Source organism: Hetaerina americana, unplaced genomic scaffold (assembly GCF_022747635.1).
Source record: "Hetaerina americana unplaced genomic scaffold, ioHetAmer1.1.p SCAF_15, whole genome shotgun sequence".
Lineage (NCBI taxonomy): Eukaryota > Metazoa > Arthropoda > Insecta > Odonata > Calopterygidae > Hetaerina > Hetaerina americana.
Window position 1 is genome coordinate 7,649,116 of NW_027286625.1, and position 23,489 is coordinate 7,672,604.

The following is a 23,489-nucleotide window of genomic DNA, read 5'->3' on the forward strand; positions in this document are numbered from 1 at the left end:
AAATACTTCCGTGCGATGATTTTTTACGACTTTCGACATGGATTATCGAGACAGGAAAGCATCGATCAACTTGCTTCCACTTTTGGCGATGAAGCTCCATCCTTTTCACTGTGAAACGCTGGTATAACGATGTCCATCATGGCCGCCGTTTGCTCAGCGACGAAAGTCGTGAAGGTCGTCCAAAATTAGTTGTTCTGCCAGAAAACATTAAATGATCCAGCATGTATGTATGTATGAACAAATAATTCTGCATGGATGACTGGTGCCATAACGCGCCCCAACATACGTCCTTACAGCAGATGTAGAGGTACGAAAAGACACTCATCCTTCTTTCGCATTTAATCCCGTCTAGATTTACTTTACTATTAATAACTATTTTCGACGAATCTAACTGATCTTTTCCTGGATTCAATTTATTTATTAGTACTTTCTTAGCAATTTTTTCCGTATATTCCGCACATCAATGGAAAATAGAATCTTCCCTTTACTTTGCCATTGCATTTACCATCGTAAGAAACCGAAGTTACCTTTCGAGTCACATCAAATGCGTTTTGTCGTCAAAATGTATATAAGAGTTTAAGGATCAAGGGGATCGGTAGCGTGGGGGACGCTGGCGTCAAGGAGTTCACGAAGCTCCGCCCCCCTGAGCGGAATCACACGGAGCGCGCGCGCGGGGACGAGGCGGGCGATTGGTCGAATGGGGATCGTCCACTCCACCCCCTACCGCGTCCCATTTCTCCCACTCTCGCCATTCTCTTTGCCTTCCCCAACTTCGTTTTCCCTCATCGGACTCGGCTTTTCTTCTCCCCTGTCTAACTCTCCTGTTTTTTCCTGCTTCTCTCTTATCTTTTTCACTTTTCCCCTTACCTTGACGATTGTCAACCAAACCATCCCTCAGTTCCAGGCAATTGCCAGCCGATTCTGTCTCAAATTAGTTTATAAACCCTAAGCGTTAATTTATACGTGTTTCAAGGCTAATTTGAGGTCTTAGAATGTTATGGTTCATGATTTTAGACGAAAGTGTATGTTTTGAAATTCTTTTCTCCTTTAATTAAGCGAACACCGATGACTGACTATCATCTACATCGACACAATACCCCGCAAGCCGTCGCAAGGACGATCAAAATTATTCATTTTAGTGCAACTGAGAATTTGTTCATGAAATATAGGAAAATGATCACGTTCGCAAATAGAGTGCCATTTAAATCAAAAACAAATTATGAGGAAATAAAACACCACTGCAGTCTAAAGTGGTATTTTCGACGAGGAAATACCAATTATTCTTGGGTTATAAATGGACAAAGACTGATAGCTGTAACGTACCTGAGCTTCGTCTGACATGGCACAACCCGGTAGCAAACACTGCATTATAGTCTTCTTCAATTCCTTATATTTTCAACATCCCCCTCACTCCGTCCAAGATATCTATCCCTTTTCTCCCCCTATCTTCCCTGCTTCATAATGATCCCCACTAGCACAGTATCCAACATCCCATCACCAATCAAAACGCTCTGCATCCATCTTTCCTCCATCCTTTGGATTTTTCCCAACAATCCTTCCTCCTCTTCGTTTGTTTTCCATTCCATCCATTTTACTTTTTCCATTCTCTGGACACCCATGAATGAGGTACCGGGTACCATTATCAAAGCCTTGACAAACGTTCATTCAAGATAGTCTAGCTATTCAAAGGTAGGTTTTGGATGGTCCCTAGTGAATATTTACTTCTGATTACATCAAGGGATCTCTATTTCTAGGCCCCAAATTATTTTTCCTTGATTTCTTGGTGACCTTTGCCCATCGTCATTGTGTCACAAAAGCCAACTCTCTTCCTTCCCGTTACCTCCCTACCAAACGTTCCCCCTTCAATATCACGACCTATTACGACTCCTTTCAATATTCTCTCTATCCGCTTGCTTTGCCTTTTTTCGGATTTCTTCCAGTAAATCCTTCTCTCCGATCACCCTATTTAAAACCTCAGCGTTTGTCCTCCTCTCTGTCCAACTTATATACTTCAATCTCCACCTCACCCGCATCTCAAAAATCTTCAATTAGCCCTCATTCTCTTGTCTCGAAGACTAGATCTCACATCCATAAATCAACACGTTCCATATTTAAATCTTTACTTCACAAAAGGTCGTCCGGAGTCATGGTCGGTTAAATAAAAGTAATATAACAATTCACCGCGAGATTTACATTTAACATTAAGAGACGGTTTCTTGAGAAGCGTCCACTCATCGAACGCTAAGTACAGAAATTTCACTTGAAATTTCCGCTCGGTTCGTCTTTCGTGACACTGTCGGCACAGAGAGATTAACAATAACTGACGGCATGCCGCTTCCACAGCTTGGAGAGCACTGAGACTAGTTTTGCGGCAAAGCTTAGTGTCCTCCCCACCTACTCCAAGTAATTGGATCCCACTCCGACCAATAGGAGCGGCGCGGGAAATGCAATTGCATTACTTTTGGAAAACACCCTGTATATTCCATATCGCCTAACGTAGCTGAGGAAACGATGGAATTTTTTCCCGTATTCCACCGGATTATATGGGTTTTGGATGGACACAAACTGAACGTGCCGACATTTCTTAGCCTGAGAAGACAACCTGACATCCAACACCCTTCTTCAATTCCGCACACATTCTACTTTCCTTCAGTCTGTCTATTTTTCCTCCTCCTACCTCGCCGGCTTAATTTTCTCCCCTCTATGACTGTCTTTATTATTCCATCGCCAATCAAAATTCTCTGCAGCCACCTTCTCTATCTCCTTTGAATGTCTAGCAACCCCTTCTCCCCACCTCCATGCACATTACTTCGTTCGTTTTCTTTTCCGTCCATTTAACCCTTTCAATTCTTCCCCATACCTACATGTGCCATCATGACAAGTCCCCAATCTACTCTTGCCACCTTGCTTCAATAACCAAGTTTCAGAGCCATACAAACCACGCTCTCATTACCAAGTAGAGATCTCTATCTGCTCCCTTCCTCGCCGAAACTAGGATATGACACTGTTTGAAAACCGCGAAAAACTAAGCAACTGGTCGAGGTGGGGTGGCCATTTATGAGTGTCTCTCGACGGTGCTGGTTGAGGAAGAGTCAACCAATTCTCCACCCGCACCGAACTCATCATCATCATCCCTCGCCACCGGTTTGTCCCTACCAACCCCGGAAAGGGAGGGGGGTGAAGGGGTGGAGAGAGAAGCCCTCGGGCACAGCGAGGATGCTTCTGCCCCTTTCTCCCTTTGACGACAGCAAAAATCCCCATCCCACCCCTCCTGCCCTTCCTTTATCATTGCTCTCGCACCATCGAATCCCCTCCACCCCCCCACTCTCCTCACTCCATACCAACTCGTAATTCGCCCTCTTTCCGACGTCACCCCCATCCAACCTCCCCACCCTCGCCTCTTAAATCCTCCCCACCCCGCGTACAAATGCACACAGAGCCCTACACTAGAACCCTCCCACTCCACTACCATAGCCTCCCCCCCCAATCCCCCGCTACATCCCCATCCCGCACCACTTCCCGAAACTCTTCATTCGGCAGACTCCCTCCCTCCCTTCTCTCCGAGGGCGACGCCCCCACCAACATCTATTCCTCCCCCACCCCCAGAGAGAGTACCCTACCCAGTGTTTAAATGGATTGCACGGCCGCCCCTCGCTTTCAGTCCGCCGGCGGTCACCCCAGCCGTTCGCTCCGTACCCTCCCTCCGTTATCGGCACCCTCCCCTGGCCCCGTCGACGCCGACGCGATAGAGAGACCCTAACGGCCGGAAGGTCCCGCGCGTCTCGCTCAACCTTTGCCTTCGCTCCGAGATCGCCTCCTCTGCGGGAAGAAATAAGTCCTCAGGACTCCGTGCATCATCGAAAGTGAGATCGTGCGCCTCCTTCCCGTCGCCGGTATCGGATATTCGGATCCCGGAGTGTTGTTTTCAGCCTCGTGTGTCTCGTTTCCCGAGGAGAGAGACCCGTGCCTCGGCCGCAGCCGCCGGCAGAGGACCGCGGAAGACCTTGATTGGAGAAAAGGAGGTGAGTTATCTAGGGGATTACCGGGAGGGTTGCAACAGTTTTTGATTTTTGTAATTTTTTCATTCGTCCAATTCCTTCAAAATTATTTGTGCTTTAGATTATCAGTTATTTTACTCGAACGTTCACGACCTCTGAAACCTATGATCCATCAAATAAACATGTTTTTAAAAAAACTCGCCCCAACGGCGGGGATAGTTGCAATAACCATTGAAGTGATTTCCATCTTAATGATATTTTTTATCGGAGTCATATTTAATTCCCCTAAATACTATTTGTGCGTGGATCTAAAGGCATTTTCCCACTCGTGCTAAATGAAAATTAATGCTTTCCCAATCTTTCAGAAACATTATTTATTCCAATTAGCGGAGCCAATTTAATCAAAGGTATTGGATCCTCAAGTTATCAGATCGATAGTTCCAAGAGTCATTAAAATGTAATCATTTGTTTAAAAATTACTTGGAATAGTAAGCAGTAAAAGCATTGATTATCACTTATGTGGTATCCTGAATGTAATAGAATGATTCTAATACGGATTCTAGAATAAATTTCCTGGAAATTAACACTTGTCATTTAGTAAAGACCCCCAGGTATATAGTTCTTGAAGGATTATTGAGATTAATTGAAAATATTCTGCTTAAAACACGGTCTTTGGTCATCGGTTTGGGGTTATTTATACATGTACTACAGTGTCAAAGAATCATTTTTTGTCATCGCGTAAAACTGATAATAATTATTAATGTTAAGTGGATCTACGTGATGCGTGATAATAGCATTTTGCCAGAAGTAATTGAAATATCTCGTTTGCTGTTATGAATGTAAAATGCGGCTTTTTAAAGTAATGTAATGTTTTCAAACGTTAAAACGTAACGACATTGTACTTTGGATGAAAATTTCGGAACAGATTAATATTAAGCTTCTTGAGACATCCACGCGGGACTCATTTTGCGGTTTAGTGATCACTTTGCATTTCACCGTCTCACATTCGTATGCTATGTCGTTCAATATCGGTCGTTTACATTACGGCCAATCGTTCGAGAATCGTTTAAATGGGATGTAAACAATTGGATTGAGTGTCATACCTAAGGCTCTCTAAAGGCATTGTTATTTTATCCCCGCAGATACCTAGAGTAGTCGAGGGAAAGAAACAATTCTCTTGTCCCCTTTCAACCGAAAGCTTTCGTTCTCACGAAGCGGTCGTCGCTCGCAACGTGCTCAACATAATTCATTGCCAAAGTGATTCAAGTGAGTCTTCCCTCGGTCCCCCGGGTCGCTCACCAGGTGGTCGATAGACAATTCTACCTTTTTAAGTTTCGCGAGGATCCCAAGGGTAGCGTGGCCCTCGAACAATCGCGGTTACATGCGAACTGAGAGCCGCCGACCGCCGTACTTCAAAGCGAACTCAATGAATGATAGTCCCCCACCTCATTCCATTAAATAGTAATGAGCAACATTAACATAAGTAAGGAATACAAGGGAAGTATAAATGGCACTCGGTCATAGTTGACATCCCTTTTGACCTTTTTTCTCTTATTTGTGACCCAGCGTCCCTATCCATGCATGATCCACTACAAATAGTTGCGCGGGTAACACACTAAGGGCATTCCCTTCCAGTTACTCCGAATAATTATGTATTCACACCTTTCCCTGTTGTCACTAGGGTTTCAATTGTAGGGATGTAATTCACGGAATTCCAATTATTTCCTTGTATGGGTTGCTGAAATGAACCAAACCACAGATTTCTATCACATGACTCGGATAAGATATTTCTCGAAAACTCGCCCGCAATAGGGAACTTTACACCCATTCCCTACCCCGAAATAAGAATAATTTTTGAAAAGGATATGTATGCTAAGCAGTCCTTCTATGCATCCCCGAGTAATGAACGGGAACGATCACCTACAGTCAAGAAAACAAACGCAGAGGAAGACAAAGGCGCGAATAAGTTGTTTGAATGAGGAACTTGAGTAAGGAGAGCAATGGAGAGAAAGAGAGATTGTCTACCTCCACATAATATTCCGTGAGCCACTGCAAGGGTGTGTGGTAGGTGTTGTCAGGATTCTAGCCATACGCATACGCATATTAATAAATTCCCATAACAGACGATTAAAGCAGTACCTAGATATCAAGTCCTTCACGATCATACGGTAATGTAGTAGCATAATAGATGACGTAATTATAATTCATATTTCCAAGAGGTTAGATTTGACAAGGATATTTTTACTACATAAGGCGAAAAGATGCAAATAATATAAACTTCATTTCTTCCTTATTGATCAAAAATATTCTATCTGAGCCAATTTGTTACCTCCTCCTTAAAAAGATTAATTAAATTAAGACCATTGAATGGTTACTCTGTACTTCAAGCGATAAACTTAGAATGTTTTGGAATGAACATCAAATTCAACTCAAAAGCCATTAAAAATTGCAGTAATCGACCTGATGATTAGTTTGATTGGAGAGAATAGAACTCATCAAGTCATAGCTCAGTGTGAAATTCACGCATCAGAGCAAGGGGATAAATTCCTTTCCCAGTTCCGACTATGGTTACGCAGGAAGACCTGGCACCCGAAAAATCACAAGTCCCAGATGAAGTCGAGTGAGTCCAGATACGTCACTAGGGCTCTCCAGTCAGTAGTCCACCTCTCTACGCACTAGACTACCACGCCCTAGGAACAAAATGAATTCCTGAAAAAATATTTGAGAATTCAATCGCTCACTTCATTTTATTTCGAGTGTGTGGGAAGGAGTAAAGCGTTTATCAAATAAAAAATTGTGTACGAACGGGAATGCTCGGGTCAAAAAGTTGCATTTTAATAGATACGAAAATTAAACTTCTTTACTCGCGTCCATTTGCTTAATGCCCTCCGTGAAAAATCAGGACCAATCGGTGACGACATTTATTGGGAGGAATATACGTGTATGTAGGTGTTAACTCAATTTTCATAGAGATTCATATTGTATTCCCGTTCTGATTAAACGCTGTACGGAACAAATGTGTGTTCATTTTGATGCAAATGTAGAAGAAGGTGGTAGGCGTTAATGAAATTCAGTGAGATAACGAGAAGACATTATATGAAACAATGGTTGCGCTCCAGTGTTTATGCTCAGCAAAGAAGCTCATTCGTATGCAAATTTTGGCATTAGCGACTGTTATAATCTGCAAACATTATGATTAGTGATCCATAATGAATTGAATAATATCCTAATCATTTCAATGAAACTAACAGCAAAGTTGTTCTTTACCGATTTGACGAACGCAAAAATAAAAATTTAGAAAAGCGTGCAAGTTGCAAATTTACACCCACAGCAAATCGGATACGCGACTAAATCTTTCATTCAATGACCCCTCTCATGGCTACTGTAAATATTTCATAAGCATTAATTCGGCTTAATATTTTTAAAAATATCAAATGATTGGATTTACAATTATTTCATGAATTTTAACAGAATATATTATATTACGTAATGTCTTCACCAGCAAGCAGATTATTGATACAGTGGAAATATATGCATCGGCATTTACTGATTTTGTATCAAGAAGTGCATTCAATAGTCGTTGAAAATTCTTTCTTGGCGCAGACTACCTACACTGACCGTAATGTGTTTTCGAATTTTCGGTGGCTTGACCTTGTGGGGTTCGAATTTTCGGTGGTCAAGCCTCCGCAAATTCGAACACGTGTCAGTTTCTTTTCTTTTTTGTATTTTTCTGTGTTTTTATTTTTGTTCGCTTGTGCTAACTTCATATACATTAGTATTCACATCTGTAAGACCTTCACATAAGTTACATGTGTAAATATTTTTGTTTATTTATTTGTTTATTTATTTGTTTATTTATATATTTATTTATTTATTTATTTATTTATTTATTTATTTATTTATTTATTTATTTATTTATTTATTTATTTATTTATTTATTTATTTATTTATTTATTTATTTATTTATTTATTTATTTATTTATTTATTTATTTATTTATTTATTTATTTATTTATTTATTTATTTATTTATTTATTTATTTATTTATTTATTTATTTATTTATTTATTTATTTATTTATTTATTTATTTATTTATTTATTTATTTATTTATTTATTTATTTATTTATTTATTTATTTATTTATTTATTTATTTATTTATTTATTTATTTATTTATTTATTTATTTATTTATTTATTTATTTATTTATTTATTTATTTATTTATTTATTTATTTATTTATTTATTTATTTATTTATTTATTTGTACACACCTCAATTGTTTTGTTAAAATATAAGGCTTCATCTTCTAAAAATAAGCATTGGGTATGCATGCTTAATTCTCTGCAGTGAGTTTATGAGAATATGAACAATTTGTTATACTTAAACGTGCCAATTGTGATAAAATATATGCTATTTTATCCAAACGCTCGTAGCAGTGTTTCCAGCATTTAGAAATAGCGACCGACGGCTGATTTCATTAACGTCTTTCGGGTAAGTGGGTAATTTAGTTGGGGTAGGATGTTCAGGAAATGGTGGAAGGTAAGAAAGAAACCCGGCGTCGATATTAGCTTACTCCCAGCGAAAGATGTCCAAGGATCACACAATTTAACGTCCCATCCAACGGATGGTGTACTACACTTAAAGTGCTCTCCATATAGTGCCCAAGTAAGTAATATGATACCACTGAAAAAAGACAGCCACCGCCGAGATACGAACTTGGACAGTCGGGATGAGGAGCCCACGTCCTTCCAATTCCCTCCGAAATCGGTTGAATATAGTATGTATTCATTTTAGAGATGGAATTAATCCGCCCCGCTTCATGAAGGACCTTTGGAGATTCGTCAAAAACTTTCCCTCGTGGGCCAATCACTATATCAATCAGCTTGGATCAAATGGGCCGCTATACTCCCGCCATCATCTTCTACGTACGCGTGAAAGACGGAAGGGATGGGAGAAAGGGACATTCTAGGGATTTGAATGATTCATAGCGCGTTGAGAGAGTGATATACAGTATGTATTTTGTGTGGAATTCGGATAATACCTACGGAAAAAACGCGAATATACAAGATGAAATGGAGACAAGAAAACTAAAGAGGTATTTTAAACGCAAATTCGTGAAACGCAAAGACGAAATATTCGACTAATGCGACGATATACTGGTAATATCTTCAGCAAAATGTGGCCGGCGGGAATAAATTAAAGAATCAACGCTTCTATTCTACTAAAGGCTTCGGGATAAATATTGATTCCGGGAGTATTATTCGGAGAGAAGCTGGTTTAACAGTGGGGGGGGGGGAATATTTACGCTCTTCAGATTAACGGAGGTGTATAAAATTCAAACAATATTTTATTGCTCAATTTATAGATGCTATGCAATACTTGGATAGTAATCCAGCTTTTTCAAAATTCTCCATAAAAACCTTATTCCATCTGGAATGATATGTTTTGATACCAATTGCGTCTTACTCACTCAAGAAGGAGATTACACTGTCGGTTAATGTTAATGCCACTACTTATTAGGTATTTTTGGGAGGGAAATTGTTTATAAGTTGGTGGCAAAGAAGAGAGTGAATTTTGGGTTACATGAAAGATGGCAAGGGAAACAGGCATTAATAAGTTGAGTTAAAGTAGAGAAAACTCAATATCAACGAGTAGTTTGCCCCTGGTGTTGTTTTTAGGGTTAAATTGGGACTTCAATCGGCCTAGATCAATCATGGGTTTGTAGAATACGAAATGAGTCTCTCCTTAATCCCTAGACACACAACTTTGTTATAAGATGTCAATTTTCCTCTCCTTGTATATAGATGGTGAAGTTTCATGTCACCTAACCGAAAGAAAAATCAATGCATTGGATACTCCTTCGGTGATCATAAATAGATTGGGTTTAGGTAAACTCCGCTCTTTCTCTTTGTGAAACTGCACCACCGTCTAATATTATGCCTGTGGATCAAGTTACATGGATTATGAATGGTATTATCTTCTCTGATGTCTAAGCTAGTCGTCGAATCTGTGTCAGTGGAGGAATTTTACTTTTGCTTCCCGATCCCAATTCTGGAATGCGTCGAATGTTGGCACGTTTCCCGTCATGGTGATTGGACGGGGCGGGGGTTAGAGTGGGGATTGGAGAATTTTGAATTTTGGGTGTGGAAAATGAGAAATAATGAAATGAATAGAAATGATAACGAAGAAGTGAGTGTTGGGAATGGTAGGAGAGAAAGAGAGACGGTTTTTGTGAGAAATTCAAAGAAATCAGGAAAGTTTCAGGCAAGGATTCAGGAAATATAGGTGACAATTAAATATCGAACACTGTGATAGAAGGGAGAATATTGGACAAGCAAGGAAGATATGAGAAAAGGCAAGGTTTGTTGTACGGAATAAAGGGAAGTAGAAAGTATAAGGAGATAAATAATAGTATATTTGAATTAGGATATAAGGTATTTAACTTGCCGCGTAAGGCATGGCTTAGAATTTTAGTAGTGCGCTATCTCCATCAAATCTTATTTTGACTGGTAGACTAATGTTGATAAAAATGTGAGTTCTGTAGTCTTAGATTAATCCTACTCTTAATAGTCACGGCGTAGCGGAAGAATATAAGTAGGTCCTCCAAAAGACTCCCAGAAGCCACCATTAAATCAGGTGTAATGACTTTATTGAATCTTGTGCCACATCAATGTGGAGGAAGTACTATAATTGTTTTCCCGTTTCCCGAAACCCCACGTATCGCATGTTTGGTTACCCGTCACGAGGAAGATACGGCCCTGAAATCCCATGCGTTTTAGAATTCGCCACAAATAACTTCGGCAAGGGTCATTCGGAATAAAAGTTATCTTTTTGCACGTCTGAAGATCATTTTTAAGGAGTAGCAAAGTGGAAAACCTTTTGAGTACCTTCATACCTTCCTTCTCTCTCACTCTCTCCCTGATCTCTTCCTGAACCTGATTGTTAGTTTAATCTTAAGTAACGAAAAGTAACCTTAAATCCGGGGAATGTAATAATACTCACTTCCTCATACTACAGTTTTGCAGCGTAAGTGTTCAACTAATCGAGGACCGCTTTAGGGTCACCTAACTCTGGCGTCGAGCATTGCTAATCAGACTCCAAGGTAGTTCGGTGTCCATCCCAATGGTGAGATCATAGTTCACTAGCTAAACACAGTAAATTAGAATGACCCGTGCGAGAAAAGCAAAGCCGTTCATTCTTAAACATTATGCAAGTGCCTGAGATGCTTTTAAAGCCTTGCCGAATCATGCACAAATTTAACCTAACACAAATGAAAATGGCACTAAATTACCACTTTAGTGTCTTCTTCCGCCAGGATCTATCTACGATGCTTCCAAAATAAGTATTCGGCGCTATTTCGTTGAATTTGTTTATTTATTTATTATTTTCTAGTATAAATATTTAGTATTGCATCAAATTCAATGAGAATGATACTGAGATTGTTCGCGATAAATCTAAATGAAATTTCTTTCCGCAGGCAGATGACGGCCGACGCCATGTTCCACACGAAGAATGAACCCGCCAGCAGTCCCGACTCGGGTTTCGATCCCGGCCTCGCTTACAGGGACGACTCTGACGACTCCGACGGCTCTGAGGACTTTGAGTGCGGTGAGGAGACCTCCTCCTCCACCCTCTCCCCCTCTCCCTCCTCATCTTCCCTCGCCCAGCACTCCACACCCCGGCGCTCTGGCAGCAGCGGCCGGAGCCGACTGAGGAACCGCAGCCCCACTCAGGTCCTCCGGATCAAGAGGGCGCGGAGGAACAAGGCCAACGACCGCGAACGAAACCGCATGCATCTCCTTAATCGTGCCCTGGACCGACTACGCTGCGTCTTGCCCACGTTCCCCGAGGACACCAAGCTCACCAAGATCGAGACCCTGAGGTTCGCGCACAACTACATATGGGCCCTCACTCAGAGTCTGGGCTCTGGGGGCGAGGGACAGCTGGGTGGCACCCTGGACGAATCCGGTAGTCTCACGCTCAATGTGGGCCACGTGACCGTGAGCATTGGAGGGGAGGGCCGGAACATGATCACGTCGAGCACAGGGAGCTGCGCGGCCGCCCAGCAGAGGAGGGCCGCGTCCCGGCCGACGGTCGGCGGGAAGTCCGAGTGCCCCGAGGGGGAGGAGTGGTCGGCGTTCCGGGGAAGCTGCAAGGAGGTGCAGCCAGTCTTCTGCGCCAGTCCCGACCCGACTCCTCCCACGCCTCCCTCGCCGCACCTCCTCATGTCCCCCGCGAACCGGGGTCACCATCATCACCAACACCAGCAGCACTTCGGAGGTTATCCGATGCACGGTCAGCTGGCGGGGATGTCCATGCTCCAGCACCAGATGCCCAGCTACGCGCCGTTCCACTGCATGTGATAGCGGGAACGAGCGTGGGCCATAATATAGTGCCGGCATGGATTCGGGGTCAAAGGAATGTCTCCCTTCGGATGCGCTGAAGGCTCTAGACGGATGGCGCGGTCGTTTGCAATTTCGAAGAGCACAGACGAGAGATATCAGACCACAGTATTAATATGTGGCAATACCATGGTCACTATGGTGTGAAGAGAAAGCTGTAGTGTAAGCTTCAAAGTTATTGACGTCTAGAAAAACGGCCTTGAAGTCCTAAGAGAAAAATTGATCTCCAAAGACCAATAAGGATGATATTGCTTATTGATAAACAAGACGCATTGATAAAATCGACAAATGCTAATCACTGTACAGTGGTGCAGGGTAATAAGGAAGACGTTTGCCAGATTCGTGACGAAAACATATGACGTCTTGGGGTAACATACGATCAGGCGTGGAATCGGTAAAGGACCCTCGCAAGTTTGATGAATTTCACGCGCTTGTTTCTTGAACGCCACCTCTGGGAAATTTTTAGCGTTTAAAGAAAATCTTGGAACACATTTTCTGTTCCTAGGATCATGTGCTGTCAGATCGGCGTCGACTTCAATTCGCGAGTGCCGCGGTGTCCGTTAATTGGGCATTTTGGATGCTGTTAATTCCATTTTTTTGAAAGTCATTATATTTTATAATATCCCCGCCATTATTTATTGTTCCCTTTCCTATTTAATTACTTTTGTAAATTTCGTCGCGTAATTTAAATACGCGTTCTATTTATGTGAGTTGGTCTGCAAATCAGCAATTTTCGATAACGTTATTATTTTACGAAGTAATTGGTTGATCGCCTGAATTCGTAGGACATTCGCGAGTGCGGAATAGGATGGATGTTGAAAACTATGGCTGATGGATGTAGAAATATGGAAAATAAAATGAGAATAGGAGTTCAATTTAATTTTAAATAGGAATAGGATTTCAATTCAATACTAATTCAAATCATAAAATTATGCTTCCGCTCCACGTATTTCAATTTATCTTCATTGAGGTCAAATGTTCCAACTCAATAGGGTCACAGGATCGCATTAAGTGTTGTCCAAGTTTAGACGACGACGTTCTCCTGGAGCGACGTCGTAGTGGCTTAAGGGACCAGAAACGGTATATCATACGCCCCAGCTTGCTGCTTCGTGTGACCTACAACTTACTTTCATTTTAGCGTGGATTGAGTATTCTAAACGTCAACCTTTCCCATGTTTTCCACTTTGCATACTCCCCCTTGCATTGGTCACATGACCGTTACTCCTTCGTGGTTCCATTATTTTTCAGTCATGTCTCCATCCTCCTTGACGAATGTATCCTATCGAACGCGTGATGCAGTCTTAAGAGTTTATTTCCCATATTTAAGTTACGTACCATGTTAACGAAAAGAGGTCAAGAGTCGATTACGCTTATGTTTAAGTTTTGTTACTTTCTTCTTGCGTTCCTATGTTTCTTTTTTTCTGTGTTCCGTTCGAACGAGTGTCTTAAGGAAGTGCCTCCCTCAAAAGTCGCAGAAAAAAACATTCCACTGCGATGTTCATAAATGGAAACGAAAGAAAGAAGAGCAAACATCATATGCACTTCATAATTTTGTAGATAAAAATATATGCTATTTTTGTGAGAAAGTTTAAAAAAAAAAATTGTGTGTGAAATATTTTCAATTTTGTAATGTTGTTCATAAATTTTATTATTGAATAAAATATGTTTTGTATTAATTCCTTGTTCCTATTTTCAACCCATTCCTTATGAGAGCTTGCTTCATCAAGTGTTTATTGCACGAGAAATTGGTCCAAAATAGCATCTTTGTATCAGGGATGATTGTTAAAATTTGTTTGTGAAGCATTGATTACATCACTTTTGTGTGAAGCACGTAGGTTAAGTTTAGTTGTCATCAGTGTTCGATATGATTATTAAATAAACCTGGTAATGATACTATGAGAAATCAATTTTTAATTTTGTCGTTTGGACAACGTAAGAAAGAGAAGGTCTGCAGGGTAATATGTAGACGTCGGAAGTTATAAATATAGGTCGTGACGGCTCACCAATTCAAGAAGCTGTCGTTAAGGACATCGAAATCATTGATGTGCGAGCAAATATGAAATGAAATGGGAAATGTGGTTCTTCTAAATCAGAGTCCACTTTCAAATTTAAAACTTCGTTACTCAGCAGTTGTGTTCAATATTTCAAGTAACCATTTAGGAGCAGATAGCTCTCGAGTCACCTTCAAGGGAGCGTTCTTCGAAAGTATTTTCGCGTGAACATGAGTGCTTCTGTGCAAATTCATGAATCTTGCCTTTTACTAAACGTTCCCTGTTGTGAAGTGCAAATAACAACTCGCCTCATTCGGAAATCAAATTTACGTCATCATGTTCACTGTTTTCAAATCGTTAATTCATATCCGATTTCGGTTTTATTCGCTCTGACTTCCACCCTAAATCTTATCCGTTGCACGTTGCAATTGGAGGCTTTTGAGATGCAGAGTCAGAGAAGAATTGAAAAAATGAGCTGGGCAGAGAGGAAAACGAACGCTGAAAATTTAAACAAGGGAAACGAAGGCAGGAAATTACAAAGGGAAATTCGAAATATTTGGAGAATTGTTTGGAGAAAATATTGATAGGTGTTGGTATGTTGAAGACTGTGATAGATGGGAGAATGATGGTGAAACTGGGAAGAGAATAGGATTTTTTTAACGGTTATGAAGGCAGGTAGAAAGCATGAGGAACAAAAGAAGGAATCATTACAATCGAAACAAGATTAAGTCTATTCGATACGCAATGCATAACAGTTTTAAGAGGCCGATACTATGAAAAAGATTAGGTAATTGGGAAATACCTGATACCAGTCCTCTGCCGGAATAAATTACCTATTTGCACTTTCCATGAAAGTGGGTGATATAAAATTTTTTAAAACTGCTTTGGGAAAAACTACGAGGGTCATCCGAAAAGTAGTACCCGTTCGTGCCGCATGAAGTGCTGACGACGCGAGTAGCCGCTGGACGAGGTCAGATAGCTTCAGTGGCTTGTCTGCCTTCTCTGAGCCAAGTTGCGTGACGCTAGCATTGCCTGTGTTGTTTCTGTGATTGTTTACAATGTTTAAAAAAATTGAGAACGCCGCCAGTTGTGAAGTGAGGGCAGTGATTAAATTCCTCAATGCAAGAAACGTTCGCCCATGTGATATTCATCGCCAATTAAAGGAGGTGTATGGAGACAATGTAATGGACGAGTCGTCTGTTCGGCGGTGGTGTCGCAACTTCAACATGGGGAGGGGGAACACACACGACGATGAGCGTTCGGAGAGACCGTCTGTCATTACAGACCAACTGGTGAGCTCAGTTGACGAATTCGTGAGGAACGATCGGCGCGTCACAATTGATGACATCTGTGAGCATTTTCCCAATGTTTCTCGAACAATTGTTCATGAAATTGTTAAACACCATCTGCATTATGCAAAAATTTGTGCAAGATGGGTCCCTCGCGTATCTCAATGAGCTGGCGGCGAAGGACTATGCAGCAGGAATACAGAAACTTGTCACACGTTATGACAAATGCCTTAATTTGCTTGGAGATTATGTTGAGAAGTAGTTTAAAGTATCCTCTTTCAAATAAAATTTTTTATGTTTGTTAATATTTACTTTTGTGTCTTTATTTCACGAACGGGTACTACTTTCCGGATGACCCTCGTATATAATTCGTGAATTCTTTTTTCCATATTATTCGTACGCTATGAAATTTGATTCCCGAAATGCCTATTGATCCATCTCCCACCTGGTCCTAGATACTCCCAACACCCAACTCAATGTAAACGAGTATGCACGTGCAGGGCGTGGCGCTTAAATCCGGGCAAGCACGCGTTTCCTCAAATGAGGTTTCCCCGCCGGGGTAGCGAAACCTTCCCCAGACTTCTCCCAAGCATTACAATTAGCCACAATATCGTAAACAATCGATCTGGGGCACCAGAAGAATCGAACTATTTCCAAATATAACGCCCAGCGCGAACACTGTCGATAACAGCAGCTCTTCGATTGTACTCCGCACTTGTACGTAACATCTCGGACATTTTGAGGTTATAACTGTTTACAAGATGCCGATAGCTTTCAATAACGCCACTCGCGACCTCCAGTGTAACTACGATATGGCGGTAAATACAAATTGAAATATGTGCGGATTTAAGCGCTGTACGCTTATCTATATCTCCCTTTCCAGCAGGAGATTTCAAAATTTTCAAAACAGTTCGGGAAAATGTAATCTAAGGAAAAACTTGCAAAATTTTCACTTTCATAACGTTCATAATTGAGATAATATCCTTCGGAGCTAATCCCCACTCAGATTGTTTCACTATAGATTTTGCACTGTAGGATTGTTAAATTCGATTTCTATCCTATTAGGTACACCACTCGAAGTATTTCATTCATTAGACATCTTACAAACACCATTTCTTTTGTATCGGATCCACATGGTGTGATTCGAAACCATTTCCCACCCTCAGAAACTTTCCTAGCTATGGATTTAAGATGTCATTTTGCCCGCGAACGTCAATGGATTAGAATAACTGCTCTAGAGGGGAACTGATTCTAACTAGGAGGGTAATCTTTTATTTTAAATTAGTCTAGAACGTTGTCATTTTTTTATCTGACCCTTATTTAATTTTTCTTCATGTTACTAGGGGCGCATCTCGCTTCAATAGAGAAGCATGTTTACACTTACGGAGAGCGCTGCATTGAACGCAGCTGTTGTTGACATATTTCCCATTTCAGCGTACTTATTGACGACTAGTAACCAAGCAACCTTTCACTTTGATGTTGCATCCTTCGTGGAAGCCCCTATCCCTGCCCTAGTGCCCTTACTGTAGCTTGCTAAGTACCATTTAGATGGAGATGCTTGCGCCTGGTTCTCCTGTGTCGCATCCCTTCCATCGCCTCCTTTCATCTTTCCGCGTTTGGTACCGGGCACGTGTGGGAATGGGGATGCGGGATGATCCCCCTAACTCCCCAGGATCTTTTCCCTACCTCCAAGAAGAAGGATACATCTATCCACGCCTTCTTTTTTTCGAAAAAAAACCCTCCGTGTTCCACGCTCCTTTCGCTTGGGTTAATCACTGAATCCCGGATGTACACGCGATCCAACACTGACCCACCAATGAGAAAAATAAGTTACCTACTACTATATGATCTGCCTAGCGTTTTTTTCTCTCCTCTCTCGCGCGATTAGCGTCCTGAGTTTGGAAACTGTTGAGGAAAAAGGCGGTCATTTTTTTCTCTCCCTCCCCGCGGACCAAATTGAGCGTGAGTTTCTTACCGGGAAGGTAGGAGTGACGCCGCTTTCTGAGGAAAGAAGGGTAGGTGGGTGGGTGGAGGGGCGGGAGAGAGATGAAGGGTTCCTTCCCTATTGTCCGCCGCATCCGCCCTCGCCGCAGAAGTCCACGGGGAGGTGGTAAGAAGGGAGGATTCGAGTGGGCGCGTTTGTTTGCCTTTCCCCGCTGGGAGAAGTACGATGCCCTTCCCCACTGGACCGGACAACGGCGGGATACGACTTGAACGAAATAAGGAAATGCTTCGAAGGCCGCCTCCCGCTGAACCAACCTCCGAAAGCATATCTGGCAAGTGTAAAGCGAAGAAAAAGTGGAGGGAACAGACTATCTGCGCCTACTGTCATGCCCTATGGTTTGGGGAGATAGGATAAACTACAGCAGAATCCGGAGGAAACTGGAGGAAGCCCAAAGATCTTGCCTAATTGCACAATCCGGGAGCTACAATACGGTCTGTAATGAAGCTCTACAAATAATAACAGGGATTCAGCCGATAACATTCTCAATAGAGGTAATAAGAGTATAATCACGGATGAGGCAGACGGTAGAGGCTACTCTAGGATATGTAACTTTGTCTCCAACAGAGAAATAGAGCAGGAACAGGAAGGTTATGAGAGCGCATTTCCTGGAGATTATGGAACGGGAATGGGAAACATTGGAAAAGGGGAAAACAACCAGACAATTCCTATCTAACGTAAAGGAAAAAATTAAGATCAACTTTAATACTTGCAAAGAAATTACGCAAAATTTTAACAGCACACGGGGAGTGTCGATCATACCTCAAGAAAATAGGGACAAAATGAGGGAACGTGTGAATGCATGATGGAGGATGACACAGCAATGCACGCAGTCCTTTAGTGACCAATTTATGCCGAGGAAAGACGCGAACTGGAAGCTATCCTTGGATATTTGCACACCGTCCAACAAATTGGGAAATATCTACACGAGGAACCGATTAGGAAAATATTGGACAGATTTATTAGCAAAAGATAAAGTGCCAATGGGAATGACGACGGAAAGGAAGGGCATGTAACTCACGTTTTGTAAAAAATTAACGTAATTGTATTGAGGGTTTAAAGATAAGGTACCCCAAAAAATTGAAACAATAAATTGCCCAATTCTAATCAAACGGGCCAAATTATCATTAATTATTATTTTTTGTCATGCCCTATATTCTATAGCATATAGATCTTATATGCTATATTTCGCTAGTAATGCCATATTTAAATATGCTGCTTCCGCAATGGTTCCTCACAAAGTCAGTTATGTTGCCCAATTAGATCGTGCTCGGCTAAATGGATCTAGATTTTTAATTAGTTGCTATTTTAAACCAAGCAGCATACCTAGATTATTAGAGAAGCTAAGTCAGAAATCACTAAAACAGCGAAAGTCAAATTACAGATCAAATATTTCGCATGCATTGGATCATGTCTCTTTTGGCGATGACGCTTGAAATACATCATTAGCCCCATCGCACTAATCTAGGCAATATCCCGAAAATAATATTAGAGAGATAAATTGTAGAATAGACACAATTAGAATATTTGAGCTAACTCATGTTGTGTCATTCTTCTCACTGCCAATACGTATCACATGTGGAGAGAAGTTTTAAATACCTTGGTGCATGTAGTCATCGTAAAAATTATTTTCATTATTTGATTTGCAGGCTTACAAGACGTCTTGTTGCTGGATTGGAACTTATTCCACGATTTCCGCCTCTTACATCTATGTTGTCTCTGGTGAGAGCGCATTTGATTGTTTTGGAATCATTCCCTGCCACGCGCCCCGGTGATTGTCAATCGTCAGTTTATGTTAAGCGCGCTGCGAGCGTTTAGTATGAACGACGGAATATATTGATTCACCAACTAAGCGAAATGGAGGAACAACTGTCTGGTTCGCGAAGAACTTCCAAATAATAAATAATTTTATTAACAAATCTGATTAGGAAGCCCTTTGAAGACTCAGCGATGAATTTAAGCCCACTAATATTTAAATTTCGCGATTTCTCCCCAAAAATTGACGGAATATTCATAATATACGCTCACAATTAGACTCATTTAGAAGTTAAGGGTTACATGTTTATAGAACCACCGCAGAACAAATGGATTGAAGGATTTATTTTTCCCGCTTGTAATATTCACTATCGCATCCCAGAGATAATCGTACTAAACATAGCTTCCCAATATGTTGGTCGCACCGTTTAGCCTCTGACCGAAAGCCCATGGGCCAAGGCTTTCTTTTCAGTCATTCTACTTCCATCCATTCTCTCAGCATCACGAAACCAGCGAAGCACATTTGTTTTCGCCATTGTGCGTCTATATTAATGGTTGTATCTAGTTCATCTTCATTCGTCATTAATAAACCGACAGTGGCATAGTAACAGTATAACCATTGCACAGTAAAATTCTATTGGAAGGGAATATGACATGGGATTTTTCATTTCAACGGTTGGACGCTTCTGAATGTATTCCACACGCCTAATGCCTTAGATCTTGGTTTAGAGAGACTAACAGACGAATAGTTAGATCAATCATATACCTTAAAACCCTAATATATCAGGGGTTAAGGTATATGGTATTATTTATCGAAGAGTGGAGAGCTAAATTCAACCAATCCTTGGATTGAAATGCCGATGACAATGTTTTAGTTCAGGGTGAATTCTCCTTGTACAAAGGAACCAACTCTCTGGTTCATTGCTCTGATGACTCCCTTCATGGTTTTATTTCCCATTTTTTAGCTCGTGCCCTAAAACATCCTGCCTCTCACCAAACTTGCAGTGGATCGCGAAGTGTTGCGATTACGTAGATACGAAGGGCGTTCAAATTCTATGGTCACTATCGGGTTTGAAAATAGACATGAAGGTGAAGCTGAGTTAAAAAGTGCGAGTAATGACTATGATTAAAAGCGTTAGATGGCTGAATCATATAGTATATAGGGTTCATATGAACGCCGCTGGACATGAATTGATTTTGAATACTTAAAATTGCATCGAAGTATTCAAAAACTGTGTATAATCATCCATTTTCTATAATAAACGTGGTTTAATACCCGACGAAATTCATCGGCAATTGAGTGATACATGCGGTGATTCTGTTATGGATGTGGGAAATGGGCGTTTGTGGTTGCGACAGTTCAAATAATGCCGAACCAGCCGGGTAATTCTTGCAATGAAAATCATTCCGTGGGCATAAGCCACTCCCGTACAGAAGCGTTTTCGGCGATCGTGAAATTAAGGTGTTGAAGTTTTGATTAAGCAATTGCGTCTTTCGGAAGATTATGTTGAGAAGTAGCAAAAGTGTAACGTTTCGGAATAAGTTATTAGATAGAAATATATTAGGATATTTTGAGCGAACCTTGTTTAGATGTAATCTGTTGTGAATAGACAAAAGATATCGACGCCATCATTGCAGGTCAAGGTTATGAACCATTAGAAAACAGAAGTATCACTGGATCTCATTTCTGAATACAAATAATTGCAGGAGATTTATTCGCTACTTAGTAAAGCCAAGATTTATTTAAAAATACTAAACGTATTTTTTATATATCAAAAGTATATTAGTTAGTTAGGTTAGATTAGAACACCCAATAGCCAGCTAGAACGAGAATATAAATATTGACAACGAAATGGTAAATGATTTCAGAGACTCCCTGTTCGGTGAACAATAACCGATATCGAAAATTGCAATATGCTCATTTCTAATCCGTTATGATTTAATGCTTTTCACCCCCCCCCCCTCCCCTTTAAGGGTTAGGTTGAAGAAGGGACTATGTAGTCTCAATCCCAACCTAATAAAAATGTTTGCACCTTAATGCCATCACCATTAAATGACTAATATAATAAGATACTCTTAGCATGCAGAGAAATTTAAAGGCCAAGTACGAGGCAAATTTAGCCATCAAGTACCCATCAAATCTTTTTCTCGTTCCAAAATAACCAACTTTTTCACCTCTAGAACTATAGCTTAGTTCCTTGAATGTCTGAAGCAATCGAACGAGGATTTCTTATCCATAATATACGACCGGATTTAATTTTTAAAGTGCGACTGAAATTTCGTATATGGATGTGCCTTATAAAGAAGAAAGCCTGCTACAAATGTGCATTGAAAGAATTTTTTCAGGAAATAAATATGCATGTAAATAATTTCATCATGGTAGGATAGCTGGTATTGTAGTAAGTTTAGCCGGTAAAATATTAACGTTGTCAGAGTGCTTTTTAACTCGTGGAGGTAGTCAAAACTGAGGCCATTTGCTTACTAAAATGTACCATTGTATTGGCTTACACGGATGATGAAAGTTTAGTCTCGTCTTCATCTCGGGAGGTAATGAGGGGCTTGTTTTAGAGTAGAATGTTGGTTTGTGTTTTCTTATGAGAGACAAGAGAATTATTTGGTAGTTTATGCTCATCGAAAACCTATCCTAACCGGTAGATTACCTACAATTCCTTCATCTAAAGGCGTCCGATTCCCAAATAAGTTCCAAAGACCATTAGGGCATCGAAGAGCGGGAGCACCAAAGAGGTGGACTACCTGTTGGGGACAAACGGAGCCCATCTCCGAAGGTGTAGCCGTCGAGATAATTTATTGTACATTCGTAAATTGAATAGCTTCATTATGTTCTCATTTCCGTTAAGAAAAATTGATACGGAACTGGTTAAATATATTTCAAGGTTAAAAGAAACAGCGCGATTGGAGGTGGAAAATAGAGTATCAGCGCATTCAAACTACGACGGATGCAACTCCGTGTGTGAACGATGGCGAAACAAGATTTTTAAGGACAACAATAAATTCAAAATTATACTTGTACGCATGATTTGAACTATGGCAATGAATCCGATGAGATATGCATGTTTCTGCATGACGAGGTGGCCGAGTGGTTAAGGCGTTGGACTGCTAATCCAATGTGCTCTGCACGCGTGGGTTCGAATCCCATCCTCGTCGATTTTTTTTCAGTGTCCTACGGGGGATCCATTGTTCTCCCACTTTCCTTGACCCATGGGGGGAATAATCGTGGGGAATAATACATTGTTGGACCCCAGGCTCGATTGATAATAATCGCGGGCTAACGACCACAAAGTTTATTGAGAATTTAGAACCAATTGAAAATCATGAGCATCACCGTAAAGCAAAAGTAAGCATTAAATTATGCCTTAAATAAATTGTTAAGAGGTCGGGTGAGAACCAAGGAATATCACGTAAAACGTCTTTTGAACACAAAAAAGCAGGGGCGCAATAAATAAGTGAAGGTCTTACCTAGAAGCGGTTTCGAAAAAAGCTTCGGCGGTCCTTCTACGGCTTCCCACACTTTCATTCCCATAAAAATGAAATTCGAAAGCGACATAACATATTTTTAACTACTCAAGTCATAGAGGTGTGCAGGTAAAATAAATAATGACGAAACAAACGTCATTACTGTAATGGCTGATGACCTATCACCCCCTGCTTAAACGCCCTCGTAGCTTGCGGGGCATGGTATCGATGTAAAAATTAATTGAGGCCTGGCGATGAAGCCGATGTTTCGAAAAAAAACACGGGACGTAAATTGTAAAACAATAGCCAGCGTAGCACCTACCTCTTGCTCGCAAATACTTCACGAAATGATCCACCTTAAAATTAATCTCCATTAATTATTAAATTCATACCCACCCTCACACTCCTACATCTGTCCGGCTCGCTAAGCGTAAAATTCACGCGGTGTGCGCATACTGTGTAACCTAAGGCGAAAACTGCCTTTGGCATATGCCAAAAGTTGCCTGCGGACAAAAATTTTTGGCACCTGTGCCAAACATTTTCCCCACCCCTTGCAAAACAAGGGGATAAATCATGCCAT

At 41.0% G+C, this 23,489-nt stretch overlaps 1 protein-coding gene and 1 non-coding gene across 2 annotated transcripts; both read left to right on the plus strand.

Moving 5' to 3' along the window:
• Positions 1-11,477: 11,477 nt before the first annotated feature.
• LOC139686884 (basic helix-loop-helix neural transcription factor TAP-like) lies at positions 11,478-12,359 on the plus strand. Its single transcript, XM_071583959.1, has one exon. It carries the CDS (start codon positions 11,478-11,480, stop codon positions 12,357-12,359), a length of 882 nt encoding a protein of 293 aa, XP_071440060.1.
• Positions 12,360-22,518: 10,159 nt separating this feature from the next.
• TRNAS-GCU (transfer RNA serine (anticodon GCU)) lies at positions 22,519-22,600 on the plus strand. The gene has a single exon. It is a non-coding gene; the product is annotated as a tRNA-Ser (tRNA).
• Positions 22,601-23,489: the final 889 nt, after the last annotated feature.